The sequence below is a fragment of the Salmo trutta genome, chromosome 3, assembly GCF_901001165.1.
Source record: "Salmo trutta chromosome 3, fSalTru1.1, whole genome shotgun sequence".
Classification (NCBI taxonomy): Eukaryota; Metazoa; Chordata; class Actinopteri; order Salmoniformes; family Salmonidae; genus Salmo; species Salmo trutta.
Window position 1 is genome coordinate 33014090 of NC_042959.1, and position 27500 is coordinate 33041589.

Below are 27500 nucleotides of genomic sequence, written 5' to 3' on the forward strand. Positions count from 1 at the left end.
CCTGCCGGCTGACTCCGGGGAGAAGGTGTCCCTGGGGGTCACCGTGTTGCTGGCCCTGACTGTCTTCCAGCTCATGGTGGCCGAAAGTATGCCGCCGTCCGAGAGTGTGCCGCTTATTGGTGAGCGTGTTCGCATTTTCTCACCCCCCCGTCTCTTAATCTTTCTCTAACTCTCTCACCCGCACACGCACCGCAAATCTCATTCACACGTGACGTCTCATACACGCATGCATCTCATACACGCATACATCTCATACACACATGCTGTACATGTGCGTGAACTCATTTTTGCCTCTCCTGTATGTCACAGGAAAGTACTACATCGCTACCATGACGATGATCACAGCCTCCACGGCTCTCACCATCTTCATCATGAACATCCATTTCTGTGGGGCCGAGGCCAAACCCGTCCCCCACTGGGCCAAAGTCCTCATCATCGACTACATGTCCAAGATCTTCTTTGTTTACGAGGTGGGAGAGAACTGTGCCACTGCCACCTCTTCCTCCTCCTCCTCCTCCTCCTCATCACATTTTGGCCAGGACGATGTCCACCAACCCAACTTCAGCCCCCACCACCAGGCCAATGGGAAACCGGGGAGTAACAGCGGGCGAGAGACCCAGTACCGCCACAAACAACCCAGACCCCAGACTCCTGGACCCCAACGTCACCCCAAGCCCCGACACCAACACCACATCACCAGAGATGAGAAGAACCATCTCTCCAGCTCCAAATACGAGGGCTTTGAGTCCAACAGGAACCTCCCCCTGGGGGACTGCTGCAAGGAGGCTCCGCCCTGCTGTCCGGAGGATGAAAAGACAGCCGTGGTCGCTGCTGCGGTGGCCTCAGTAACCTTTGGCCCCTGTGTGTTCTGTAGTCACGGCAGCAGCTTACCCGGGGTGGACTCCAAGCTGGTGCGGAACGTGGAGTACATTGCCAACTGCTTCCGGGAGCAGAGGGCCACCTGCGCCAAGGGGGCGGAGTGGAAGAGGGTTGCCAAGGTGATGGACAGGTTCTTCATGTGGATCTTTTTCATTATGGTCTTCCTCATGAGCATTCTAATCATCGGCAAGGCGCCATGACAACGCTGGCTACCCACGTGTTGTTATTGGAGGCTGTTCTGCGCACGGTTTCCCAAAAGCATCTTAAGGCTAAGTTCGTCGTTAGAACCATATGATCCTATGGTTCTATGATAAACTTAGCCTTGTGCTTTTGGGAAACTGTGCCCTGTTCTTATGTTCATCAAGAGAGTATTTTCATGTGTATTATGTGTGTAATATGTCTTACTGATGGAACTAAAGAAGGTGCAATGAGAGATGGCTATTTTGATAGATATCTATGTTATTTCCTAATTTCTATTAACCTTATTGGAGTTGTAACATTTCGACAAACACAATGAACTGCATTGTGGAGGAAAGACTATATCGCACTCTCGTGATCAATGTCCAGATTATCATAAGCACGATCAGTTTACTGAAGTTTGTCAACTCATTTCACTCGTTCTTTTCATATCTGCACAGAAAATACACGTTATATTAAAAAACATAGCAAATACTGTGTATAAGTAAACTCAAATATCACTACAAGTGTATACCATACTGTGTGTGAGTGAACAGCACACACACCAATCATTGTCTGTTGTTTCTGAACTCCATACGCCCTCCCCATACTAATATCGCCACGTCTCCCCGCTAAATAAAACCAGAAGAACTATCACGTATTACTCACCAGTCTGAAATCAGACTCCAGGGGTTTCAGCGACAAATGACCCGCTCCGGATCCACACGCCCCGGAATCATTTTTCACTTCAAAATCATCCAGTCAATAGTTAATGACTGCTTTTGTTTCCAAACAAACAGGCACTGTAAAGATGTAAGGTAATATGGAACATAACTTATGCAACACAATGGGTTTGCCCCCTCCAACAACACATACCAAGAGGTTGGTAACATTCAGGCAGGTGTGTGTGTGTTTGTGTGTTTGTGTGTGTGTGTGTGTGTGTGTGTGTGTGTGTGTGTGTGTGTGTGTGTGTGTGTGTGTGTGTGTGTGTGTGTGTGTGTGTGTGTGTGTGTGTGTGTGTGTGTGTGTGTATACTGTATGTTTGTGTGTGTTGGCAGGAAGTGGTTGGGGTGGTGTGTTTTACTTTGGACTCGTCTGCACACCTCATAGAAGTAGTCAACCTCTCAAAGGTCAAGGTATTTGACCAGAGTGCCCCCCTTATTTGTCCCTATGGATCCTTGTACAGTTTGAGTTTTTATTTGCAGAATTGTCGCTACTACCTTGTATATCCAGCAGAGGGCAGACATCTCTCACCAATTATCCTCTTGAACGGGCGCAAAAAATACGAGAGTGAATTTGAAATCAGATGACTTTACAACAGCCACCTTTAATGCTTTACATATACATAATAAAAAACGAATGTTGATTGTAAAATAAAGATATGATCATTACATTTCATTTTGAGTGAATATAGAGTGGAGGAAATATAGGGTTGAAGAAACTAGTTCATCATCATAACTGATACTAAACCTGTCTCTTGAACCTATCCTCTGACTTTAATGAGACCCTGAGTTCACTCAGACAAGGAAGCCTGAGCAGTCATCATCCTCTTCAGGGAAGTGATTGTCACGCTGAGTCTGAGTGTGAAATCTCCCTCATTTGCATACCGGGGAAGCCTGTCTCTGGTCCTATTAGTGTACGTTGAGCCGCGGGGCCGATGCATGCTATGATCACCCCAGGAGACAGTGAGGAGTGGGAAACATGTAATTTGCACAGACAGGAGAGCGGCTTGGGAGAGACTGCTGGGGAAATTGCCAGGGTCTTTTTTTTATTTCACTTAAAGAAGGCTGGGGGAGCCTATCACCACCTGTCTGCGTGCTGTACAGGAGGATGGATCACCATGATATGGACTGTCTCATGCTTCATGACGTGACTGTTCATTATTGTACGGTTAAGGACCTGAAGTTAAAAAGTGGCATTCTGATTACTAATTAATGACTCATCATCATTTAGCGTTGTAATGAACATCAGTGATGCGCTGGTTGACTGAATACAAATAAAACAATGCATAAAAAAAATCCCTAAATGTGTAATTCTTGTGCAATTCATATCTATCGGCTAAATTGAGGTTTTTCTTTCATATTTTTTTTACCTGGCGTTAGTGCGTAGCCTAAGCTTTAGGGCCTAACTGTAGCGCGCCAAATACACACCAATTGCCAAATGCTTTTGGGAACTTGGGAAGAGAACGTCAACGTTAACGTTAAAGTTGTAAAACAGGATGATAGCAGTGCCTGCTATGTTATGCGTGGTGATTGTGAGGCGCTATACAGCCTACTGTTCCGATGGGTTAATTGAATAATAGTCTGAAATCTGGACACTGACTGTATCTATAACCTCTCACATAGGTACTATAATATTAACTCCTGCATTTCTTGCGGTAAAAAAACTAATGTCAATTTTGACTGAGGAATATTTTTCTCCCGTCATACGGGAGTATTAAAGGCCTACTCCACTAATTTTGTGGGATTTTTCTGTTGTTGATATATATTTATATATATCTTTGTATTATTATTTATTTAATTTAAATGTATTTAATTTTGATTTATCAGGGGGTGCTGTAGCACCCTAGGCACCCCTACTTCCAGCTGCTATGCTAATATCCATGGACAAGATAGTGTATGTATGAATGTTAATGTGACCCCATACAGTAGGTCCTGCTAAAGACAATCACAGGCAAAGACATATATATATAAACCAACCTGACTGCAGAGGGCTCCTCCATATCGCACGAAAGTAACAAAATGCTCGCAGTTGAACATCAAATCATAGGCGGCTAAGAAGATCACTCAAATTCTGTCACATTTGTGCCTCTGGAGATGGAGGGCATTGATGTGTGTTGTTACCCATCCTGATTTTTCCTGTTGAAATGTAGCTTTCAGAAATGTGTTGTAGGCGAAGAACTTGTTGTTCTCTGTTCAATACAAAATATTGAGACAATAGATGCAACCTAAACACCAGCAGGCCTAATGTTACACAGGATGCCACCTTTCCAACAAGTCAGTTCAACAAATTTCTGCCCTGCTAGAGCTGCCCCGGTCAACTATAGTGCTATATTTTATTCCCCAAAATTTGGAAATTATATATATTATATTTTATACCAAGACACAGAGAAAAATATTTTGTTTAGCAAGTAATATAAAAACATTTTTAAGGAACGGATCAAAATTCATTTTAAAACCTCACCTTGTGAGGATAATGGCACTGAGCTTTTTAAAAAATATATATTTTAGGAGGGAGAACACATTGCGAGGGATCTTAGCTCATTCCTCCATACAGAATCCTTCAAGATCCTTGATATCCTTCGTCTGCGCTTATGGACTGTGTTCTTCAATTCAACCCACAGGTTTTCAATGGGGTTCAAGTTCGGAGACCGAGATGGCCGTTGCAAAATCTTGATTTTGATGTGTGCTTGGGGTGATTGTTTTGCTGGAAGATCCACTTGCGGCCAAGTTTCAACCTCCTGGCAGAGGCAACTAGGTTTTTGGCAAAAAATGTCCTGGTACTGGGTAAAGTTCATGATGCTGTTGACCTTAACAATGGCCCCAGGACCAGTGGAATCAAAATAGCCCCATAACATCAAAGAATTAGCACCATATTTTACAGTAAGTTTGGGCTTCTTTTCCTCTCATGCGTTCTCATTCCTACGCCAAACCCACCACTGATGTGCGTAGTCAAAGAGCTCTGTTTAATGTCAACCAACAAATGTAGACACCTGGAGTTTGCTAAACCACATTGGCACTTGGATTGGAACTGGTGCTTTGGTCAGATGACATGAAAATAGAGCTCTTTGGCCACGCACACCAGTGGTGGGTTTGGTTGATGGCTTTTTTCAAATCCAATGAATTTTCCATGTAGATTCCACTTCACAATACATTGGCAAATTATGTTGAAACAACAATGATTCAACCAGTTTGTGCCTAGTGGGATATAATACAATTAGTACAAAGTATGTCGTTTTAGTATGTAGTAGGCAAGAGATAATTCGGGTACAGCCTCTGTAATGATTGATTTGTAAAATGTATTTATTTGTAAAATCAAATCAAACATGAATTTAAAGCTTATTTAAAGTTTGATTTTATTTAGTCCCACTCTTTAGCTTAGATTTTTGGTTGAGATGGAGACGTGAATTCAACATATTCATTATTAATTTGTAAACAAACTGGAATTAAAGCCAAACTAAGGCAGTGGCACAGATGGAACTATCCAAGCAGAAGATACAGTGTACATCTCATTCAAATGTTGATATTTGGTTGCATTGGCAAACACAATCCAATATTACAAAATAGCATTACATTTGAAATGAACCAGAGGTAGAAACCCTAGATTAATATACAGTATATTGTCTATTTTTAGTTGAATCCTGGGCTGAATTGAAACAATAGCTGTTGATGACTTTGCGTTGTAAAAAGGTTTGTATTTGGTTGCGTTAACAACCAAACACAATTCAACATCACTTCTGAAATACAGTAAATAGCCTAAAGTTAAGGCTATCTTACTAACTAATGTAACATTCAACCTTAAAATGAGGCTACGGTAACTATACATGTCTTCTTATGTAATCATGTAAAGCGTCTATGTTCAAGTTAGCATGCATCGGTCATCGCAGGGTCTGTGGAGATCTTCACAATTGCTGTAATAATCTGCATAGAATCTCAAACGGCATTGATCACTTGCGCTTTGTACTTTTAATGTAATCTCAACTGAAATTAGATAAAGCACAGTGATAACATATTCATCTTTTGAATAAAATAAATGTATTTACAATTAAAATGATCTGTGCTTTTAAATGGTTGAAAGCGCAGTGATAGACATTTGGGTGTCAACTAAACCAAAAATCAGACATTGTTTTGGAAAACCTCCCTGGTCTTTGTGGTTGAATCTGTGCTTGAAATTCACAACTTCACTGAGGGACTTTACAGATAATTATATGTACAGAAATGAGGTAAACATTCAATAATCATATGAACCACTATTATTGTCCATGCAACTTATTATGTGACTTGTTAAGCACATTTTTACTCCTGAAAGTATTTAGGCTTGCCATAACAAGTGGATTGAATAATTATTTGATTTCATTTCATCTTAAATGTTTTATTAATCTGTAAAAATGTCTAAAAACAAAATTCCACTTTTGGGGTGTTGTGTGTAGATCAGTGGCACAAAATCTCAATTTAATCTATTTTAAATTCAGGCAGTAACACTACAAAATGTGAAAAAAGTCAAACAAATGTTTAATAAGAAGAGAGAGGTAGATTCCCACAGCAGTATCTTCCAGACTGCATTTGGTTGAAACCAGGGTTGAAGTCACTCTTCAGGAACGGGGGGGTGATGACATGTTGAAGTTGGCAAGCCATCACGGTTTGTGGAGCTTGTGATGAGGACGCTGAAAGCCACACTCCTTAATTTGGGAATACCATTAAAGACTGAGCCAACAACACAACTGTTAACAATGGATTGACCCCATCATCACTCACATAGGTTTTAACGACCTTCGTTTTAGGTGATCTGAGGGAGAACTACACATTTTTTTTAAACACCCTCGCGAGCACAGGGAAGCGAATAATTATCTCTGGCCCTCTCCCGTGCTACTGAAGGGGTTCGGAACATTCCAGACGTTACTTTACCCCGAATGAGTACCTGAAGAAACTTTGCAACGACAGGAATGTCCCTTTTTGTGACAACTTTGACTTGCTGTGGGAACAACCAGCACTTTTTAAAAGAGACGGGATTCACACTAACCGCAGTGGTTCCAGGACTATTTCCAGCAACATCGCAAACTGTTTTAGAGACTGACAGGCATGGTCTGGTAGTGCTCCAGTCCTCCCTGTCAGAATGAGCAACAGAGGACTTGGAAACCATATCAACTCCTATAGAAAGGGCACTATGGTTATTGTGAGTAACCTAACTTATGTTCCTTCATCTCGGCCTCCATGTGAGTTTATACATACTGTTATCTCCTACCATTCTGATAGATTCGAGGCTGTCAGAAAACGTGGTTATAATGTTAATAATTCGGTTGTTATTCCTTTGGTTACCTGGAGGCAGACACCCCAGAGGCAGAGTGGCCCACACTCATTGAATATGGCGCTTTGAAATGTTAGAGCAATCACAAGTAAAACCTTTCTCGTGAATGACTTCATGACTGAGCGCAAAGTTAATTGCATGTTTCTCACTGAAACATGGCTGTCATCAGACTGTAGTGCCGCTCTTATTGAAGCCTCTCCTCGGACTACAGCTTTTCATACTCTGAACTATTGTCTATTGTCCTTCAGAACTAAGATAACATCATTGTGTGGGCGATTTTAATATTCATGTTGACAAAGAGACTGACTCCAAGGCCATTGAATTTATTAATCTTTTGAGCTCTATGGACTTTATCCAACATGTTACTATGCCCACCCATAACCGTGGTCATACTCCGGACCTGGTTATTACCAAGGGGGCTTTCTATTAACATATCCTCTATTGTTGATGTTGCTTTATCTAATCACTACTGTGTATTTTTTATTACACTGTTCCCATAGCACATGGTAATACTGAATGCATTATTGAGAAACACTATCGTACCTCTGAAGTTGATGCAAATTGTATTGAATGTATGAACAATACTCCACCACCTATTCTGCCTTCCTTTTGTGATGATTTAGTTGATAACTTTAATAACAAATTAAGGGTAACCATTGATGCCATAACTCCAGTAAAGTTGAAAAAGGCCACATCCAAACGATGATCCCCTTGGATGAGTGTCACGTCCTGACCATAGTAAGATGTTATTTTCTATGGCAGAGTAGGTCAGGGCGTGACAGGGGGTGTTTTGTGTTTTTCTATGTTTTGTATATCTATGTTTAGGTTCTAGTTTTCTATTTCTATGTTGTTGTTTTTTGGGATGATCTCCAATTAGAGTCAGCTGGTCCTCATTGTCTCTAATTGGAGATCATACTTAAGTTGGGGTTTTTTTCCACCTGTGTTTGTGGGTAGTTGTCTTCTGTTTAGTTTATGTACCTGACAGAATTGTGCGCTTTTGTTTTCGCTTTGTTATTTTTTCTTTAGTGTTTTGAGTTAAAATAAATATTCATCATGCGCAATCAACACGCTGCGCTTTGGTCCCCTCTCTACGACAGCCGTTACAGAACTACCCACCACAACTGGATCAAGCAGCGTGCCCGGGAGGAGATGGATTCCTGGTCTCTGGAAGAGTGGCGAGAGAGGATAGACTGGACTTGGGGGCAAGTATTGGACAGATACAGAAGCCTGCCGGGGAAGCACGAGAGGCAGCCCCAAAATCTTTTTTTGGGGGGGGGCACACGGGTAGATTGGCGAAGTCAGGGGTGAGACCTGAGCCAACTCACTCATTGTAACGGCTGTCGTGCTTATCGTGATGAGCATGTGCCTGCTCCTCGCACTCTCCCTCCCGTGTGCCTCCACAGCCCAGTACGTCGTGTGCCTGCTCCACGTACCAGGCGGTCAGTACATCTCAGTCTGGTGAGACTTGTTCCAGCTCCACGAAAGAAGCCTCCAGTGATGATCTATGGTCCGAAGCCTCCAGTGATGATCCATGGCACGAAGCCTGTAGGGATGATCCATGGCACGAAGCCTCCAGTGATAATCCATGGCCCGGAGCCTGTAGGGATGATCCATGACATGAAGCCTCCAGTGATAATCTATGGCCCGGAGCCTCCAGTGATGATCCATGGCACAGAGCCTCCAGTGATGATCCATGGCGCGGAACCTGTAGTGATGATCCATGGCACGGAGCCTGCAGCGACGGTCCCCGGTCCGGAGCCTCCGGCGACGCTCCCTGGCCCGGAGCCTCCTGAGGCAACGCTCCCCGGCCCGGAGCCTCCTGAGGCGGCCTGCAGCCCGGAACCTCCAGCGATGATCTACAGTCCGGTTCCTCCTCCGACAATCCACGGTCCGGTGGTACTAAAGCAGAGGGATCAGCGGGTGGAGCAGGGGTTACGCCCTGAAACCGGAGCCGCCTCCTCTGCTGGAGGATCCGCTGGAGGATAAGGTTATGTGGACTGCACTAGAGCCGCCAGAGACAGGAGTTACCCACCCTACCTTCCCTTTTGTTTTTATTGTTAGTGGCATTCGGAGTCTGCACCTTTGGGGGGGGGGGGTGTACTATCACATCCTGACCATAGTAAGATGTTATTTTCTATGGTAGAGTAGGTCAGGGTGTGACAGGGGGTGTTTTTCTATGTTTTGTAAATCTATGTTTAGGTTCTAGTTTTCTATTTCTATGTTGTTGTTTTTTGGGATGATCTCCAATTAGAGGCAGCTGGTCCTCGTTGTCTCTAATTGGAGATCATACTTAAGTTGGGATTTTTTCCACCTGTGTTTGTGGGTAGTTGTCTTCTGTTTAGTTTATGTGCCTGACAGAACTGTGCACTTTCGTTTTCTCTTTGTTATTTTTTCTTTAGTGTTTTGAGTTAAAATAAATATTCATCATAAGCAATCAACACGCTGCGCTTTGGTCCCCTCTCTACGACAGCCGTTACAATGAGTGAGGAAACTAATAAATTAAAGAGAAATTGCAAAAAGGCAGAGTGGAAGTGGAGAAAGTCAAAGCACGGCATTGATTTTCACTGCTACGCAGATGATACACAACTTCCCATTTCTATGTCACCAGAGGATTTTAGCTCCATGGATAAACGATTAGACTGTATTAGTGATTTTAATACAACTTCCTTCAGCTAAACTAAGACAGGACCGCGGTACTTATTGTTGGAGCCAAAGCACAGAGAGAAAATCTAGCCGCACATTTTAGCAATAAAGATAAAACACCAGGTAAAAAACCTAAGTGTTATTTTAGATTCTGAACTAAATTTCGAATCACACATTAGGAATGTGACCAAAATAGCTTTTTACCACCTGAGTTTCTCTCTCAGGCCGTTTCTCTCTCAGGCTGATACAGAGAAACTCATCCATGCTTTTATTACAAGCAGGCTTGACTACTGTAATGCTCTCGTGGCTGGTCTACCCAAGAAAGCCATTGGTCAACTGCAAAACATACAGAATGCTGCAGCACTGGTACTGACCAATTTTTTACACCAATTTTAAGGTCTCTGCACTGGCTGCCTGTGAATTTTTATAATTAATTTTAAGATGATTCTATTGGTTTGTCAATCAATAGACATTCTTGTGCACCCCAATACATATCAGATATGCTTTAAGTTATGTACCCAGTAGGTCCCGCAGGTCCTCTGGCACTGGCCTTTTAACTATCCCAAAGCCTAGGACTAAGAGGCATGGAGAGGCAGCCTTTAGTTATTATGCCCCCAGCCTTTGGAATAGCCTGCCAGAGAACCCAAGGGGGGGTAAACTGTGGACATATTTAATAGATATCTTAAATCACATCTTTTTAGCTTTGCTTTTCCTTAGTGTGCTTTTTAGTTGTTCAGTTTGTGTCATTATTTAGTTATTTGCCTTATGTTTTATGATTATGATTTAACTGTTTTATGCATTAGGCGTAATAGTGCAGTGATTCGTCAAATTTGGAAGCCTTTGCATAATAACTGGGGAATTGTTGATTTTGCAACAACAAAAAATAGGATCGCGGAATCGCAAAATCCTGGATGGACTGGCAAATGCATCCCATAACATTTTCACACGCAAATAACAATTGATTTATTTTTACACGATACATCTGTACTTCTCAAGTTATGACTCAAAGGCAGAATGAGAGTTCATCAGAGCGTTCAGCACGCAGTCTCTTTCAACAAGATGGCAAATTCAGCACTATTCATAGTGTGCGACTTTCTTTCTTTTTATACATCTGTTAGTCAGCACCTCTACAAATGTTTTTGTATCTGCATCAGCTCATGCTTTTTAATAGGAAAGCTGCACCATCAGAATGCAATTTTGTGAGGGCTCAAAACAATGACAAATGCTTTTGTTTTAGTGTGAAACACTATAATTCCATTACTGCAGACGTATTTTGGACCTTTTCTGAAATGATAATGCAACAATGTTCCAGCAAGCTCCTTTAACAATGGGAGTTTTAACAAGAGTAGCTTTAGAATGTATAAATGTTATGTTATCAAAAAGCTGTATACAAGAAATGTATTCCAGACCGGTCTGCAAGTTAAGTTTTTATTGCTTTTCTAGTAATGCTGTAAGGTAAATAGCGTTCAAAATAATAATAATAACTATAAAAAAGTCAGAAATATGTTCAAGATTTAAAATGTGACCGCTGAAGCAATTATTAGGATTATTAGTCATGTGTGCCCCAAAGATGATCTATTATATTGCGAAGATAGTCCACTAAGCACTAACAATGGAAATATACTGAACAGAAATATAAACGCAACATGCAACAATTTCAAAGATTTTACTGAGTTACAGTTCATATAAGGAAATAAGACAATTGAAATAAATTAATTTGGCCCTAATCTATGGATTTCACATGACTGGGCAGGGGTGCAGCCATGTGTGTGGCCTTGGAGGGCATAGGCCCACCCACTTGGCAGCCAGACCCACCCACTGGGGAGCCATGCCCAGCCAATCAGAGTGAGTTTTTCCGCACAAAAGGGCTTTATTACAGACAGGAATACTCCTCAGCAACCTCCTCCACCCCCCCCCCCCCCCCCCCCCCCTCAGACGATCCCGCAGGTGAAGAAGCCGGATGTGGGCTGGGCTGGTCCTGGGCTGGTGTGGTTACACGTAGTCTGCTGTTGTGAGGCCGGTTGGACGTACAGTCAAATTCTCTAAAACAATGTTGGAGGCAGCTTATTGTAGAGAAATGAATAATGAAATTATTTGGCAACAGCTCTGGTGGACATTCCTGCAGTCAGCATGCCAATTGCACACTCCCTCAAAACTTGAGACATCTGTGGCATTGTGTTGTCTGACAAAAGTGCACATTTTAAGGTTGCCTTTTATTGTACAAAGCATAAGGTGCATCTGTGTAATGATCATGCTGTTTGATCACCTTTTTGATATACCACACCTGCCAGGTGGATGGATTATCTTGGTAAAGGAGAAATGTTCACTAACAGCAATGTAAACAAATGTGTGCTCGAAATGTGAGTGAAATAAGCTTTTTGAGCACATGGAACATTTCTGGGATTTTTTATTTCAGCTCATGAAGCATGTGACCAACACTTTACATGTTGCATTTATGTTTTTGCTCATTCTTTACCATGAGATACTGATATAGAATCGTTTTTCTCAAAGTTGCCAGAATGCCACGTGCGTCCACTTATATCAGTACATTTCTAACAATATAACCATTACGAAACTTATATTAGATCAAATAAGCCTTACGTAGTAAATTAGTATTCCATTTTTTTGCTTACCAAATCAGACACTGTCATATAGACCTCCATTAAAATAAATACCAATTTTGTCTTCTTATTGCCGTATTCTCGCGCGGACAGATTTTGGGCGTAGTCAATCCTCTCGCTTTGCCTCTTCCTCTCTGGCGCAGCATAGTTTCGGCGATGCCTAGGCTGATGAAGGAGACTGGGTGCCACCTATTACCACTGCCAGGTTTTGTGTCCGGGATGGGGTGGAGGCCATGGGGATTAGACTAGAGACATAGTAGGCTATGCTATGGCAAATTTGATTAAACATTCAAGTTGTGCCTGTGTTACTGAAATTGAGGTATTCTTATCTGTCAAATTGAACGTAGTAATTATACTCCCGCATAAATCTTGGATTCCAGGAAATTAGCATATAGTTACCATGGTGATGGAAGCTCGCTGATCCAAGGAGTTCCACAATAATATTGCTAGCTACTTGAGGAAGTTTTCTGCTTACTTCTAGCAAGCTGGCTAGCTTTTTTAATTTGCTGGTAGATCTACTGCGTCTCACTTTTGAGAGTAAAACGACTGGGTTTCTTTCCAGCATTTTCTATTGCCAAGTTAAGGTACATCTCCAGGAGTCCGCCCATCGCGAAAAGAAGCCAGCCAGATTGTAGGTGCTCAGGTTAGGTCTCAGTTTTGGTCACGTAGCCCAAACATCTGCTTCGACATAAGGAAATATGACTGTGCTTGCAGCTGGTTACTGGATACCTGAGACAGAAAAGTTCTAAAGACGTTTCCGCCTCTGAAGGTAAAGACAGCAACCACTATACCGTACGGTTACTATTCAAGACAATCGTACTGTAGCCTACCATTTGTCTCTAATTGTTGTTACTTTGTAACGTTAACACATTTCAGCAGCAGCGTTGCAATTGTACAATTAGAAGCCTGTCATTTTTGTCATGATTGTCTTTGTGTCATTAGTAGTAGTAGTAGTCCTGGTGGTTTATTATTATACTTTTATAAACACTTTTTTTTTAAACATCATTTTGTATATCCTATCTTGGCTTGAACCCTTAACTCACAGCTACAGTGTGTGTACAGTATGCGGGTGTTTTTGTCTTTTCAGGGCCTGAGTGGAGGGACAGGAGTTGGGTTGTGTTCTCGAGGTGAGCCTTGCTAGACCAGGCAACCATAACAAGATGGTGAAAAAAAACACAGGACACTCACGACGGTCGTCCATATCCAAGACAGCTGGTGGCTCCCAGATATCCAGCCTCAAAGACCTGAGCCTGCTGGATGGATCTGGCCTTGGGCAGGAGGAGACCCCAGAGCTGCCTCCAGAACCCCCCACACCTGACGAGGGCCACTTGGGCTTCCCAGACCCTGTCTACCTGCTGGCAGCAGTCATCTTTCAGAACACTCACCTGGAGAAGCCTGCTGCCCACCGATTAGTCAGTTATGGCAAGCGGGCGGGGCTGCCCCTGCCTGAGGCCAAGGATGAGGCGCACCAACGCAGCTCGTATGAGCTGGCCTTCAACACACTCAAATGTAAGTGAACAGCAGAGAGGACTGTAGGCTATGGGGTAATGTATGCTTAGAAAGGTTTTCTATCCTTCCTCCTTGATTCTGTATTTTCCTCAATTGATTCTGCATATGATTGGAAGTGGTTATCTTGAGCCACTTATGCAAGAGAAAAGCAACAAAAGCAAAGAAACGGCCATTTGAAAATGAGAATGAATAGTGTTAGGGACATTAATTGTCAGGTGGAATTGAATACTGATAGATTGATGGAGGGAAAAGTGCAAGGGAAAATCCCTTTGAATGGCCATGGGGAATTCAGTGTGATGTTACAAATCAATTGTTCCCATATATATATATATATATATCTCTGTGAAACCAAGGACGGGGGGGCAGGTCTGCGGCTGCCAAACACACAGGGCGTGTAATCACCATGGCGTTAAGGGAGGGGAAGGTTAGAGGACTGTCAGTGCAGCCCAGGAGATGGAATCGATTTCTCCTGCTCTCCCCATGTGAGAGGGGCTTTCATCTCTCTAGATTAGGCTTGCTTGTTGAGGTCCGGGTTTACATATCAGACTAACTCGAGCTCCATTGCTTCCCTGCTGCAACTGTAAAAGTGGCTGTGAGAGCAGAAGTTTCGTTTCCTGACTACCCAGACTCCTTGCTCCGGCCAAACGTTACGCCGCGCCCACAGACGTTAGTTTCTTCTCCGCAGTGAGTCTGGATCAGAGTACCTCCCCGACCCTTCACCGAGTGCGAATAACATTCAGGGCCATCTGATTGGTCCAGAAACCGATGGGTTGGGTCAGAGCCAGAACACACGTGGTTAAAGCGGCGGTTTGAAAATGTGTCATTGGCTTTGATACTCTGATTGGTTAGAGACGATCCAATCCCTCATGACTTTGTTTTGTTCAGCGCCCCTCGTGCCCCTCATCACCACAAACAACTTCAATGATGGCAGTCTCAGACTAAAGTACACTACATGAGTATGTGGACACCTGCTCATCGAACATCTCATTCCAAAGTCATGGGCATTAATATGGAGTTGGTCCCCCTTTGCTGCTATAACAGCCTCCACTCTTCTGGGAAAGCTTTCCACTAGATGTTGGAACACTGCTGCGGGGACTTGCTTCCATTCAGCCACAAGAACATTAGTGAGGTCAGGCACTGATGTTGGGCAATTAGGCCTGGCCCCAGTCGGCATTCCAATTCATCCCAAAGGTGTTCGATGGGGTTGAGGTCAGGGCTCTGTGCAGTCCAGTCAAGTTTTTCCACACCGATTCCGACAATCCGTTTCTGTATGGACCTTGCTTTGTGCACAGGGGCATTGTCATGCTGAAACAGGAAAGGGCCTTCCCCAAACTGTTGCCACAAAGTTGGAAGCACAGAATTGTCTAGCATGTCATTGTATGCTGTAGTGTTAAGATTTCCCTTCTCTGGAACTAAGGGGCCTAGCCCAAACCATGAAAAACAGCCCCAGACCATTATTTCTCCTCCACCAAACTTTGCAGTTGGCACTATGCATTCGGGCAGGTAGTGTTCTCCTGGCATCTTCCAAACCCAGATTCATCCGTCGGACTGCCAGATGGTGAAGCATGATTCATCACTCCAGAGAACCTGTTTCCACTGCTCCAGAGTCCAATGGTGTTGAGCTTTACACCACTCCAACTGATGCTTGGCATTGCTCATTTTGATCTTAGGCTTGTGTGCGGCTGCTCGGCCATGGAAACCCATTTCACATTTCTTCCAGAGGCAGTTTGGAACTCAGAAGTCAGTGTTGCAACCGAGGACTGATGATTTTTACGTGCTTTCAGCACTCGGCGGTCCCGTCCAGTGAGCTTGTGTGGCCTACCAATTCACGGCTGAGCTGTTGTAGCTCCTAGACGTTTCCACTTCACAATAACAGCACAGTAGACCAGGGCAGCTCTAGCAGGGCAGAAAATTGCCGAACTGACTCGTTGAAAAGGTGGCATCCTATGATGGTGCCACATGCCACATGCTAATGGAAATGTTTGTATATGGAGATTGCATGGCTGGGTGCTTGATTTTATACACCAGTCAGCAACGGGTGTGGCTGAAATAGCCAAATCCACTCATTTCAAGGGGTGTCCACATACTTTTGTATATATTGTGTATGTAGCGAATGACAGAACAGAATTTAGTGTGAGTCATCAGGCTAGAAGTTCAAAGGTCATACAACAAAATAGGACACAGATAGGTCTGAGATCCTATCTTAACTATACATTTAGTATAGTATCGCTTGTCTCTATTCATTTGTATGGCTTGGAGTCCTTATTTCCAGAGGAAAAAATAGATAAGTAGATTTTTTCTCTCTCATTTCAATCCCATTTTTTGCTTAATAAGTTGCATGTTATCAGTTCCACCTCATTCTGATTCTCCCTGTCTTTCCTACCCTCATATCCCTGGAATGAGTTCATTTGGAGAGCACCAGATAGTGGGATAATGTTCTGGAGATAAAAATGTACAGCAAATGAATGGGGTATTGACTAGCAGAGGCGAACGCTGGGTAGGTCAGTACAATAATCACCACAGATGTGTCACATTTTTCTCCCTCCCTAATTTTAGTCATTTACAGTTTGGATGTGGCTCACTGTTTATAATGGGACGTAACTACAATGTCTGCGGCAGAATTCATTTGCAAAATAAGGACATTTTCTGTCTGGTCGATAGAATTTCCGTCATTATTACAAAAGACAAAAGGAGGCTGATCGCTACATTGTAATTGTGCCTGAACTGCGTCAATGGGGTCCTATTGTAGCCAAGATTGCTTGGTGTGGTGGAGATGTACACAGCCTTTTTCTCTGGCACATCAGATTCGGTCACATTTGTTGCGTTAAAAAAAAAAGAAGTGCTAACCAACGAAACAGCTGAGAAAGACGCCTTAATCTCCCCCACTGTCCTCCGATGAGCGGGATGACTTCAGCTTGCAGAGATCGATATACACAACACACTGGATGCATCTTACACGCACAGCCTGGGAATGACAATGATCCAACATCGAGCTGAGGTCAGTTGTTAACATAAAAAAAAAAAAAAAAAAGCTTAGGCAGCGAAAACCCGGCGAGCAAAATGCCAATGAGCCCTTGTATTGATCATGTGATTATAACTCTTATCCATTCAAATCAAAAGTAGCCCTAAACCCCATAACGACACACAGAGGACAAAGTCAAGTGTTCCCGTAATGCAGTCATTATTACAGTAATGTGGACTTGTGTGTTGGACAGTGATTTCTGACGACGTCCCCCCACTCATTCACACAAAAGAACTGAACTGAATCGAGCATAGAGGAGACGGATGGGCTGATGTTCATTGGATGGAGGTGGTTTAGTTTAGAGGAGGCCTGGGGGTAGTGTGTGTTGCTGCAGTGTACGAGATGACCCACTGTGAACCTCTTAAGTGTGAAACCAAAGGGAAATTATTACCAGGGTATCTAGGAATATCTAGATTACAGTGATCTATTTCTGTGTCGTTCCCCCTCCTCCCTCATTCTAGTTCTCTCTTTTCCTCCCCTCTTATTTTATTTCCCCCTCTCTCTTTCTGGCTCCGTCCCACCACTCGTTTCCTCCTTCTCTTTCTCCTCTTTTTCTCTATTCTTCACTAGCGCCCCAGTCATCACCTTGAATCTTGGAGGGTTAATCACATCTCTTCATGTCCCTGGTCTCAGACGTATAATTTGCTCAACGGAGAGAGAAAGAGAGAGAGGTGGGATCCCCCCCCATCCATCCCTCCCTCTCTCTACATTCCCTCTCTCTGTTCTCCATTCCTTCGAGGCCCACTCCCTGTCTCTTTGTCCGTAGTAGCCAGCAGCCATGTCACAGCACAGAGCTGATATGTGGCCGGAGTAGGCAGGGAATAGGTTTATTTGACTTGGGGGGGTCCTTGTTTCAGACCGTGGGAGGGAGAGAGCGAGAGAGAGGGAACATGTCCTTTCTGCCCTTGGCTAAGAGCATGGCACTTTACCCCGAGACGCTTCAGCAAATATCAAACATTGCAGGTTGGTAATATGTAAGCTATTTAACGCTGCCATCCTGTCCAAGGGTTCTGCTCAGCTCGCCTGAATAGAGACTCGGGGGTTTGTTGGCAGAGTTTCTTTTAGATTCATGTGAAATGGAGTGTACCGATGTGGAATACTGCGAGACAAAGAGCTGAATAAGGCCAAGTGGGGTTGTATTCAGGCCTTCTAGCGGTCCTGTGTGGATTTATTTGACCGTGTTCATCATCACTCACTGGCCTTAGTTAGTTTGTTACCTGGACGAGGGCCACACGACACAAACTCAAACAATTGGTTAGAGAGTAGCGCCTCATCCTAGGTTGTCATGAAGTTGCCCCTAGACACTGGTATAAGATCAGTTTGGCATTTTTACCCTTAAAGGTTAAGGCTAGGATTTGGCGAGGGTACGCTGATCCTAGATCTGTGCATAAGGGCAACTCCTACTCGAAGCTTATAGGTCGATATTTAGGTGCTTACACCTCAGCTCAGCGCTGCCCCTGATGTGTAATAGCTTCTGGTATTAGAGATTTATATGTGAATTTACTCTGTGTTTTACTCCTCAGTCCTCCCTAGGCTGATTTATAGACCAGAGAGGATAATGACCTCCACATATATATATACCGCATCATCATCACACCATCTCCTCCCCTCTTGGTCTGTGCTTTCCTCCTGTACTGTAGGGTCAGGCAAGGCAGCCATGTTGCTGGGCTTATCTTTAAGACCTTCTGCTGCTATGATCGAAACACTCATTGACCTGACGCTGCTGTAAATCCTGCAAGGAGTATAGGCCCAATCACAGACACTGTCTTTAGTGTGTGTATGTGTGTGTGTTAGAGGTCGATTTTTCAACACCGATACCGATTATTGGAGGGCCCAAAAAAAACCGCTACCGATTAATCGGCCGATTTAAAAAACATTTTTTTTATTTGTAATAATGACAATTACAACAATACTGAATGAACACTTATTTTAACTTAATATAATACATCAATAAAATCAATTTAGCCTCAAATAAATAATGAAACATGTTCAATTTGGTTTAAATAATGCAAAAACAAAGATTTGGAGAAGAAAGTAAAAGTGCAATATGTGCCATGTAAGAAAGCTAATGTTTAAGTTCCTTGCTCAGAACATGAGAACATATGAAAGCTGGTGGTTCCTTTTAACATGAGTCTTCAATATTCCCAGGTAAGAAGTTTTAGGTTGTAGTTATTATAGGAATTATAGGACTAATTATCTCTATATTCGATTTGTATTTCATATACCTTTGACTATTGGATGTTCTCATAGGCACTTTAGTATTGCCAGTGTAACAGTATAGCTTCCGTCCCTCTCCTCGCTCCTACCTGGGCTTGAACCAGGAACACATCGACAACAGCCACCCTCGAAGCAGCGTTACCCATGCAGAGCAAGGGGAACAACTACTCCAAGTCTCAGAGCGAGTGACGTTTGAAACGCTATTAACGCACACCCCGCTAACTAGCTATCCATTTCACATCGGTTATACCAGCCTAATCTCGGGAGTTGATAGGCTTGAAGTCATAAACAGCCCCATGCTTGAAGCATTGCGAAGAGCTGCTGGCAAAATGCACGAAAGTGCTGTTTGAATGAATGCTTACGATCATGCTGGTGCCTACCATCGCTCAGTCAGACTGCTCTATCAAATATCAAATCATAGACTTAATTATAATATAATAAACACACAGAAATACGAGCCTTAGGTCATTAATATGGTCGAATCCGGAAACTATCATCTCGAAAACAAATAGTTAATTCTTTCAGTGAAATACGGAAACGTTCCGTATTTTATCTAACGGGTGGCATCCCTAAATCTAAATATTCCTGTTACATTGCACAACCTTCAATGTTATGTCATAATTACGTAAAATTCTGGCAAATTAGTTCGCAACGAGCCAGGCGGCCCAAACTGTTGCATATACCCTAACTCTGCGTGCAATGAACGCAAGAGAAGTGACACAATTTCACCTGGTTAATATTGCCTGCTAACCTGGATTTCTTTTAGCTAAATATGCAGGTTTAAAAATATATACTTCTGTGTATTGATTTTAAGAAAGGCATTGATGTTTATGGTTAGGTACAGTCGTGCAACGATTGTGCTTTTTCGCAAATGCGCTTTTAGTAAATCATCCCCCGTTTGGCGAAGTTGGCTGTCTTTGTTAGGAAGAAATAGTCTTCACACAGTTCGCAACGAGCCAGGCGGCCCAAACTGCTGCATATACCCTGACTCTGTTGCAAGAGGTGACACATTTTCCCTAGTTAAAAGAAATTCATGTTAGCAGGCAATATTAACTAAGTATGCAGGTTTAAAAATATATACTTGTGTATTGATTTTAAGAAAGACATTGATGTTTATGGTTAGGTACACGTTGGAGCAACGACAGTCCTTTTTGGCGAATGCGCACCGCATCGATTATATGCAACACAGGACAGGCTAGATAAACTAGTAATATCATCAATCATGTGTAGTTAACTAGTGATTATGATTGATTGATTGATTGTTTTTTATAAGATAAGTTTAATGCTAGCTAGCAACTTACCTTGGCTTCTTACTGCATTCGCGTAACAGGCAGGCTCCTCGTGGAGTGCAATGTAAAGCAGGTGGTTAGAGCGTTGGACTAGTTAACCGTAAGGTTGCAAGATTGAATCCCCGAGCTGACAAGGTAAAAATCTGTCGTTCTGCCCCTGAACAGGGCAGTTAACCCACCGTTCCTAGGCCGTCATTGAAAATAAGAATGTGTTCTTAACTGACTTGCCTTGTTAAATAAAGGTGTCCAAAAATACCGATTTCCGATTGTTCTGAAAACTTGAAATCGGCCCTAATTAATCGGCCATTCCGATGAATTGGTCGACCTCAAGTGTGTGTGCGTGTGTGTACATGTGTGTTTGTTGCACCCTTTTATCTAGCCTTCGTCTGTTTAGCCCAAGTTGAGCAGACGGTTGGCGTGATTTGTGATGTTATGGTAGGTTAACAGCGGTGTATGTTGTTGCCATGGCGTCCCAGTGGCAGTTCTCTGTAATGGCGACACCTCCCAGTGGCAGTTAGATAGGACTCAGGTGTGTCATTTAAGATTAGAGGTTAATCAGGGCAGCACAGCCATTGTGTACACACACACACACACACACACACACACACACACACACACACACACACACACACTCAAAACCCTTCCCGTCTGTCCCATTTCATTTTAGACTTGAATGCATTCATAAGCACACATGCACACAAACACATACACACACACACACAGACACACACACACACACAGACACACACTCATACACTCAAAACCCTTCCCGTCTGCCCCATTTCATTTTAGACTTGAATGCATTCATAAGCACACATGCACACACACACACACACACACACACACACACACTCAAAACCCTTCCCGTCTGCCCCATTTCATTTTCGCCTTCTCAATGGGATAAAGAGGATTTTGAAAATAAGGAAAATGCTGTTCTATCAAGATTACCTGGAACATGTGCATTTTGGATAAAGCTCCCGTGCTTCCCTTTCCAATATGTAGTGAAAAAACATTGCAAAACTGAGGGGGTTTAGAAACAGGTGTTCTCTAATCCAAGATAAAGCAGATGTGTTGCTGTTTGCTCTCCCTTATTTGGAGTTGAAGGAGAAAGCCTGTGGTTCTGGGGACACTGGGAAACAAAATGTGTGAGGCTGTTTGTTTGTGTGTGTGTGCGAGGCTGTGTGTGTGTGTGTGTGTGTGTGTGTGTGTGTGTGTGTGTGTGTGTGTGTGTGTGTGTGTGTGTGTGTGTGTGAGTGTGTGTGAGGCTGCGTGTGTGTGTGTGAGGCTGCGTGTGAGCGAGGCTGCGTGTGAGCGAGGCTGCGTGTGAGCGAGGCTGTGTGTGAGCGAGGCTGCGTGAGCGAGAGTGTGTGCGCAAGGCTGCGTGTGTGAGGCTGGGTGTGTGAGGCTGGGTGTGTGAGGCTGTGCGAGCGAGACTGGGTGTGTGAGGCTGTGTGTGTGTATGTCACAGTACGTGAGCGCGGTCAGAAATCCCGCTCCTCGCTCAAAGGAGAAAAAAAACTGCAGCTCCAAATTCACTCCATTCATTAAAATCACAGTTTAACCAACACCAATCTATTTTTGTGACCACCTGGACCTACCAGTTGGCTTTGAAGTATTGAAACCAAACCATATGATTTGAATGAAAAGTAGCTTATTTTAATAAACAACAGGAAAAGGTGACTGTAAGAAGCGCTCATCTTTTCAAATAAGCTGCATGTCGTATTAAACAGCATATCAACTCTAAATAGGTCAGGAGCCAGACAGGGAGCCTAAGAAGGAACGAAAATGAATTATTTAGGCTATATTATTTATATTATTTCAAGGCTAAAGCCTATAAAAAAATAACGTTGTGAAGCATTTGCGGGTGCGACACACTAGGCTGGCAGGGGCGTTAAAGCGCTCAGCATTTAAACAAAATGCTGTTGTTTTTAATAGTATAGAAATTGCACATGTAGGCTGTGACTTACTTAGAATTCATTACAAATTAAACAAAAAATGATTAGGCTCCATCTACAGTGCCTTTGAATTCATTTTTAGAAACATGAATTTGTCTGGAATCTCTGGCTTCAGGCTCATGCGATGGTGCATGGCAGTGCTGGCAGAGCCACTGGGAATGCTAACAGCGTTCGGGCCAGTCTTGCCAGGCTGGGCAGGGATGTTTTTTCTGTAGGTAGGCCTAAAGGGTTTTAGGTACTATAACCCTATCAAAACGGAAAGCTCCTTGAAAGAGGTAAAAGGACAGGCCTATTGGGCCAAAATCAAGGATGGCCTATTGTGTAGATAATAGAATGAAAATTAACGAAAGTTTTACGAGATCTGATTTTTAGTTAATAAATACTTTGCTACAGTGATTCGCTTTGCTACACTTAGCTAGCTACCCACCTGGTTCCTTTCTGTTAGCATGTGCACGTACTAAGGACACCATCATGCTTTCGCGATACCTGTCTTTTCAGATTCCACAATGGTTCTTTAGTTGTGGACACTACATCACCTCACTCCCTCTCTTGCTCGTGGTCCTCCTCGTCTATGTTCACCTGTGTGTTTTATCAGTTTCCTTATGGAAATATTTAGAGAACTCCATGACAGGAGCTAAAGCATGGGGCCATAGCAACACACAAGTAGATTACAAATGCATGCTGGGCCGGCATGCCATGAGCTCGTGAAGTGCTCGTGAAGTGCTCGTGAAATGCCCGTGAAGTGCTCATGAAGTGCTCGTGAAGTGCTCGTGAAGTGCCCGTGAAATGCTCGTGAAGTGCCCGTGAAGTGCTCGTGAAGTGCCCGTGAAGTGCTCGTGAAGTGCTCGTGAAGTGCCCGTGAAGTGCTCATGAAGTGCCCGTGAAGCGAGCGCTACTGGAGCGGGTGAGAATGCCGACGCTCCAACCTTTGGGAAACTCGCTCCACGCTCCAGTCAAATTCTGCACACTCCTCGCTCCGCTCACATACTCTGGTGTGTGTGTGAGGCGGTGTGTGTGTGTGTGTGTGTGCGCGAGGCTGTGTGCGAGGCTGTGTGGGTCAGAATAAAACATCCTGTTGTCAAGGGAGACAGATGTTCCCTTCATGATATCTCAGCTAGGGCAGAGAGAAGAGAAAAACACATTAGGAACAGCAGATCTCTCTCAGATAGCTGGTAAGTAGCCTACAAGACCTTGGTCTTTAATGAGAGCAATGCACAGGGCATGTAGCCTGGTATTACAGCCACTGATTACATGACTAGCAATGTGTGATTAATAAGTGTCATCAGTGTCGCGGAGGCTCTAATTTCAGACATAGTAAATGAATTATGGTAAATTAACTCAATTAAATCTCTGATTAACTCCATTCAAATACAAATGAGCGTTTAATCGTGTGAGTAAAAAAATCCTCATCTAATTGAATTAGCGTTTCAAATTATAGTGAGATTATTCCTGCTGCCTGCGAGAACTCTCTCGCTGTCTCTCCCCATCTCCTTTCTAGACAAGAGCTCAGCATTAGATATGGAGTCTCAGCCCGAGTCATTTATTTCATTGGGTTAGGTGTGTAATTCTATCAGGCGTGTTCCAAATAATCCTGTCTGGTCTGGGCTGGTCTGTGGAGATAATTAGAGATAGAGATAATAACGATAGAGATGAGATTGGCAAGATCCTGAACCATTATCTCCATATGATGGAAATATTAATTCTCACCTTCTTCGTCTCTCTCTCTCTCTCTCTCTCATGACCTCTTACTCACCTGTCCACGAGTTACACTATTGAAACGTTCTCTTTGCTCCTCCCCCCACAGACCAAGAGCTCCTGGAGGACATCATGATTGACAGCTGCTTTTACCTCTCTCAGCCAATGGTGAGTGAAACATAGAGCTTCACCCAGGGAGGAGGAAGTTCGAGATCTGTTTCAACCGGTTTTGGCTTTCTCTAACTGCCTGACTCCACAGCGGTACTTCAGAGCTCTCAATATTCATGTCCCGCTGTTCTCTTTGTTGTACAAACTCTTTGTTCAGCTCCGCTTGCTTTTCATACCACTAATCTGTAACTGTGATACCGATTATTATATATCGATGTAACGCCTTTTCTTCACATCGCAAAGCAATTTGGTGCCGCACATCTGGGAGAACAAAGAGAACTCGGCTAGTCGGTTGTTTGTTGCTTTGTTGCTTTTCTCAAACAGAAACACTCCATTAGTGATGGGATCAGGATGCTCTACATGGCGCCCTGGGCTGCTCGGGGCTGTGTCTGCGTGCTCGCCGCTCAGCGGGTCTGAGTGTATTCTGGTCGATACGTATCCCTCCTCTCTCTGTCTCTGGGAGCGGTTGTCTGGGCTGTGAGCCCAATACAATTAGCAGTGCACTGTGTAGACGTAAAGAGAAGGTTCCCACGGCAGCCATGAACCGAGAGGTAGTTACACTGTAAAACAACGCCTCCCTACTCATTTACGTAAATCAAGATTGGCGTCTGGGTGGGTTTTTGAGTGTACTTTTGCCCCGCTGTAGTTTAAAGAAACAGGCTTGTGATGCTAGAGTAGAGATGATGGTAATGATGGAGATGGTAATGTGAGGGCAAACTGGAATTCGTCCATAAGCGCACACACACACACACACACACACACAAACGCACACACACACACACATGCACCAAGCACGCACCCACACACACACACACACACACACACACACACACACACACACACACACACACACACACATGCACCAAGCACGCACCCACACACACAGACACACACACACACATACACGCATGACACGCACAGACTTACTGTAGTACCTTTGTGAAATATGGCCTTGCCTGGAATGAATGGGTCTTCTCTATGGTGGGGTGGCAGGTCGTTATTCTGCATCCCACCAGGAGACAATAAAGGCCAGACACAATGAGGCTCTCTTCAGAACTCACTCTCACCTCATTTTACACCCCTGGCATCTATAAAGTTCAACCTTGACAGAAAGAGGAGGAGAGGGGTGCCGAGGGAGACGTAAAAAGGAGAGAGGGATGGGGATAGAAACGAAAGGTGCTATCTAGAACCTAAAAGGGTTCTTCGGCTGTCCCCACAGGAGAACCCTTTGAAGAACCCTTTTTGGTTCCAGGTGGAACTCTTTTGGGTTCCACGTCGAACCCTTTCCACAGAGGGTTCTACATGGAAGCCAGAAGGATTCTACCTGGAACCGAAAAGGGTTCTAGCTGGAACCAAAAAGGGTTCTCCTATGGGGACAGCTGAAGAACCCTTTTGGAAGCCTTTTTTCTAAGAAGGGAACTAAAGTCTGGAGTGTATTTGATTGCAGTGAAGAGAGAAATGTGGCTTAGATCTACCTCACTGCGGCTGGAAATAGAGGGAAGTGACCATGCAGTGGCCAGAGAGACAAAGCATAGGAGTTGAACGGACGCAGTGAAACTGCACAGTATTCTCCTGATGATAGACCATGCATAGCAGCGACCTCTGTATTTGTAGACCTCATCATTTTATGGTTGCTTGGTCCATCACATCCATCACGGCCAGTGTTCAGCTGGCCAGTGCTAAATGGTCAGTGTTGGCTATTAAGGCCTGATGTCACAGCGTGGCAGCAGGGGTGACGCGACAACACAATAGACTTGTTTACTTCCAGCCACCGGACGCTGTTGCCAGGCAACCCAGGACGACCCCCCCCCCCCCAGGGGAAAGGAGGGGGAGATAGGGACGGACCCAGCACCTGTTTCTGATATCAACCTTTCCACAATCTGATTAAAAGCCCCTGAGTGAATAACGAGCTGGCGCTAGTTCTTTAGCCGAGCAGTTAGCGTTAGCCTAGCGTAGCGCCTCGCTCCATTAGCCTTGCAGCGGCGCCATGGCAATCTGTTGCCGCCGAGCAACACCATCTGCCACTAATGTGATCTGTGTCCCTCGACCCCTTGAGGGAGAAAGAGAGAGGGAGAGGGAGAGAGAGGAAGAAAGGGGAGGGACAGAGCGACGGAGGGATAGAGTGACAGAGCGTGAAGGTATGAGAGGGAGAGGAAGAGAGGGTGATAAGCTGGTGGGAGAGATAGAGTGTGTCTTCCTGCTGGGTTTAATTAAGAGGTAGGAGCCAGGTCCTGGAAGGGTGTCCCAAAGCTGCTCCACCACCCTCCCTCTGCCTCTGAGTGGAGGACTGGGGACCGCTGGGTACCTGCCCAAAACACCCATAGGAGCTACAAGACTGTCAATCACTTAGCCTAATCAATAAACCCATCAAACTGCCTTCTAAGGGGATATCTCTTGAGGGTTTCTGAAGGTAGTTACTGTGTATAGCAGTATTGAATTATCCTTACTGTGTCTAGGCGATCTCTGGGGTTTGATGATAAAGAATGTTGATTGTTGAACCGTGTCAATTCGTTCTATTCTCTCTATGCTCCCGCTGGTGTAGGCATCCAACTGTCGAAGAACGACTCCTTCATCCGTTCTGTTGTTTTCTGTCTTTAGCCGACTGACAGTTTGTTGGCTGTTGACTGTTAGAGTGTGACATTTCTATCCGTAGATACTCTGGTGCGGTTGATTGTTGAAGCAAAACGTCTCTCTCTATCCAGCCCCAACTCTGCTGTTATTTACGTTTCTGGACAAGTATACAGTTGGCTTTTGAAGTGTGTCTGATCTATGGATTCTAACTCTACGCTGCGTTCTTCCTCCAGCCTGATGACCAGATGAGTCTGGTGGTGGTGATGCTCTACGACTTCCAGGACAGGAAGTTCCTCCCTCGGGAATACCAGGGGGAGGAGCTCGTACAGGAAGTCAGGGAGGTAGAGAACTGCCTCCTCAGGTAAGAGGGAAAGGGGGGGGGGGGGGTACTGTATCTGTGTTGTTTTGGTAGGTAGCTGAGGGGTATGAGGGTCTGTTGGAACACATTTCTTCTTCCTGTGTGTGTTGTAGGTTTAAGACCAAGCTGGCAGCCTCCCTGGCTCGCAGTAGGATCAAACATGACCTCCTGACCATCGACTGCATCCTCCCCGAGGCTGTGAGGAAGAAACAGGAGAGAGCCAACAGGCTGCTCCTCTACGCATGGGTCAACACACTCAAGAGCAGGTCAGCACACTGCACACACACACACACACAGGTCTGAGATTGTGGGTGTTGGCCATGCAGGTGCCATGCAGACATCCCATGTGTGTGTGTGTGTGTGTGTGTGTGT

The 27500-nt window shown here is 44.2% G+C and overlaps 2 protein-coding genes across 2 annotated transcripts in view; both read left to right on the plus strand.

Moving 5' to 3' along the window:
• Nucleotides 1–1467, plus strand: part of LOC115164817 (neuronal acetylcholine receptor subunit alpha-9-II) — a 5956-nt gene extending 4489 nt beyond the window's left edge. The window contains exons 5-6 of the mRNA XM_029717639.1: nt 1–119; nt 310–1467. The exon at nt 1–119 is cut by the window's left edge and continues 233 nt beyond it. Coding sequence (XP_029573499.1) covers nt 1–119; nt 310–1079 — 889 coding nt within the window. The 3' untranslated portion in view covers nt 1080–1467. The remainder of the gene's footprint in view (nt 120–309) is intronic.
• Nucleotides 1468–12461: 10994 nt separating this feature from the next.
• The window catches only part of LOC115173490 (putative methyltransferase NSUN7), a 40068-nt gene continuing 25029 nt past the window's right edge, over nt 12462–27500 (plus strand). Inside the window, exons 1-5 of the mRNA XM_029731618.1 lie at nt 12462–13113; nt 13432–13853; nt 24141–24199; nt 27004–27131; nt 27242–27394. Coding sequence (XP_029587478.1) covers nt 13505–13853; nt 24141–24199; nt 27004–27131; nt 27242–27394 — 689 coding nt within the window. The 5' untranslated portion in view covers nt 12462–13113; nt 13432–13504. The remainder of the gene's footprint in view (nt 13114–13431; nt 13854–24140; nt 24200–27003; nt 27132–27241; nt 27395–27500) is intronic.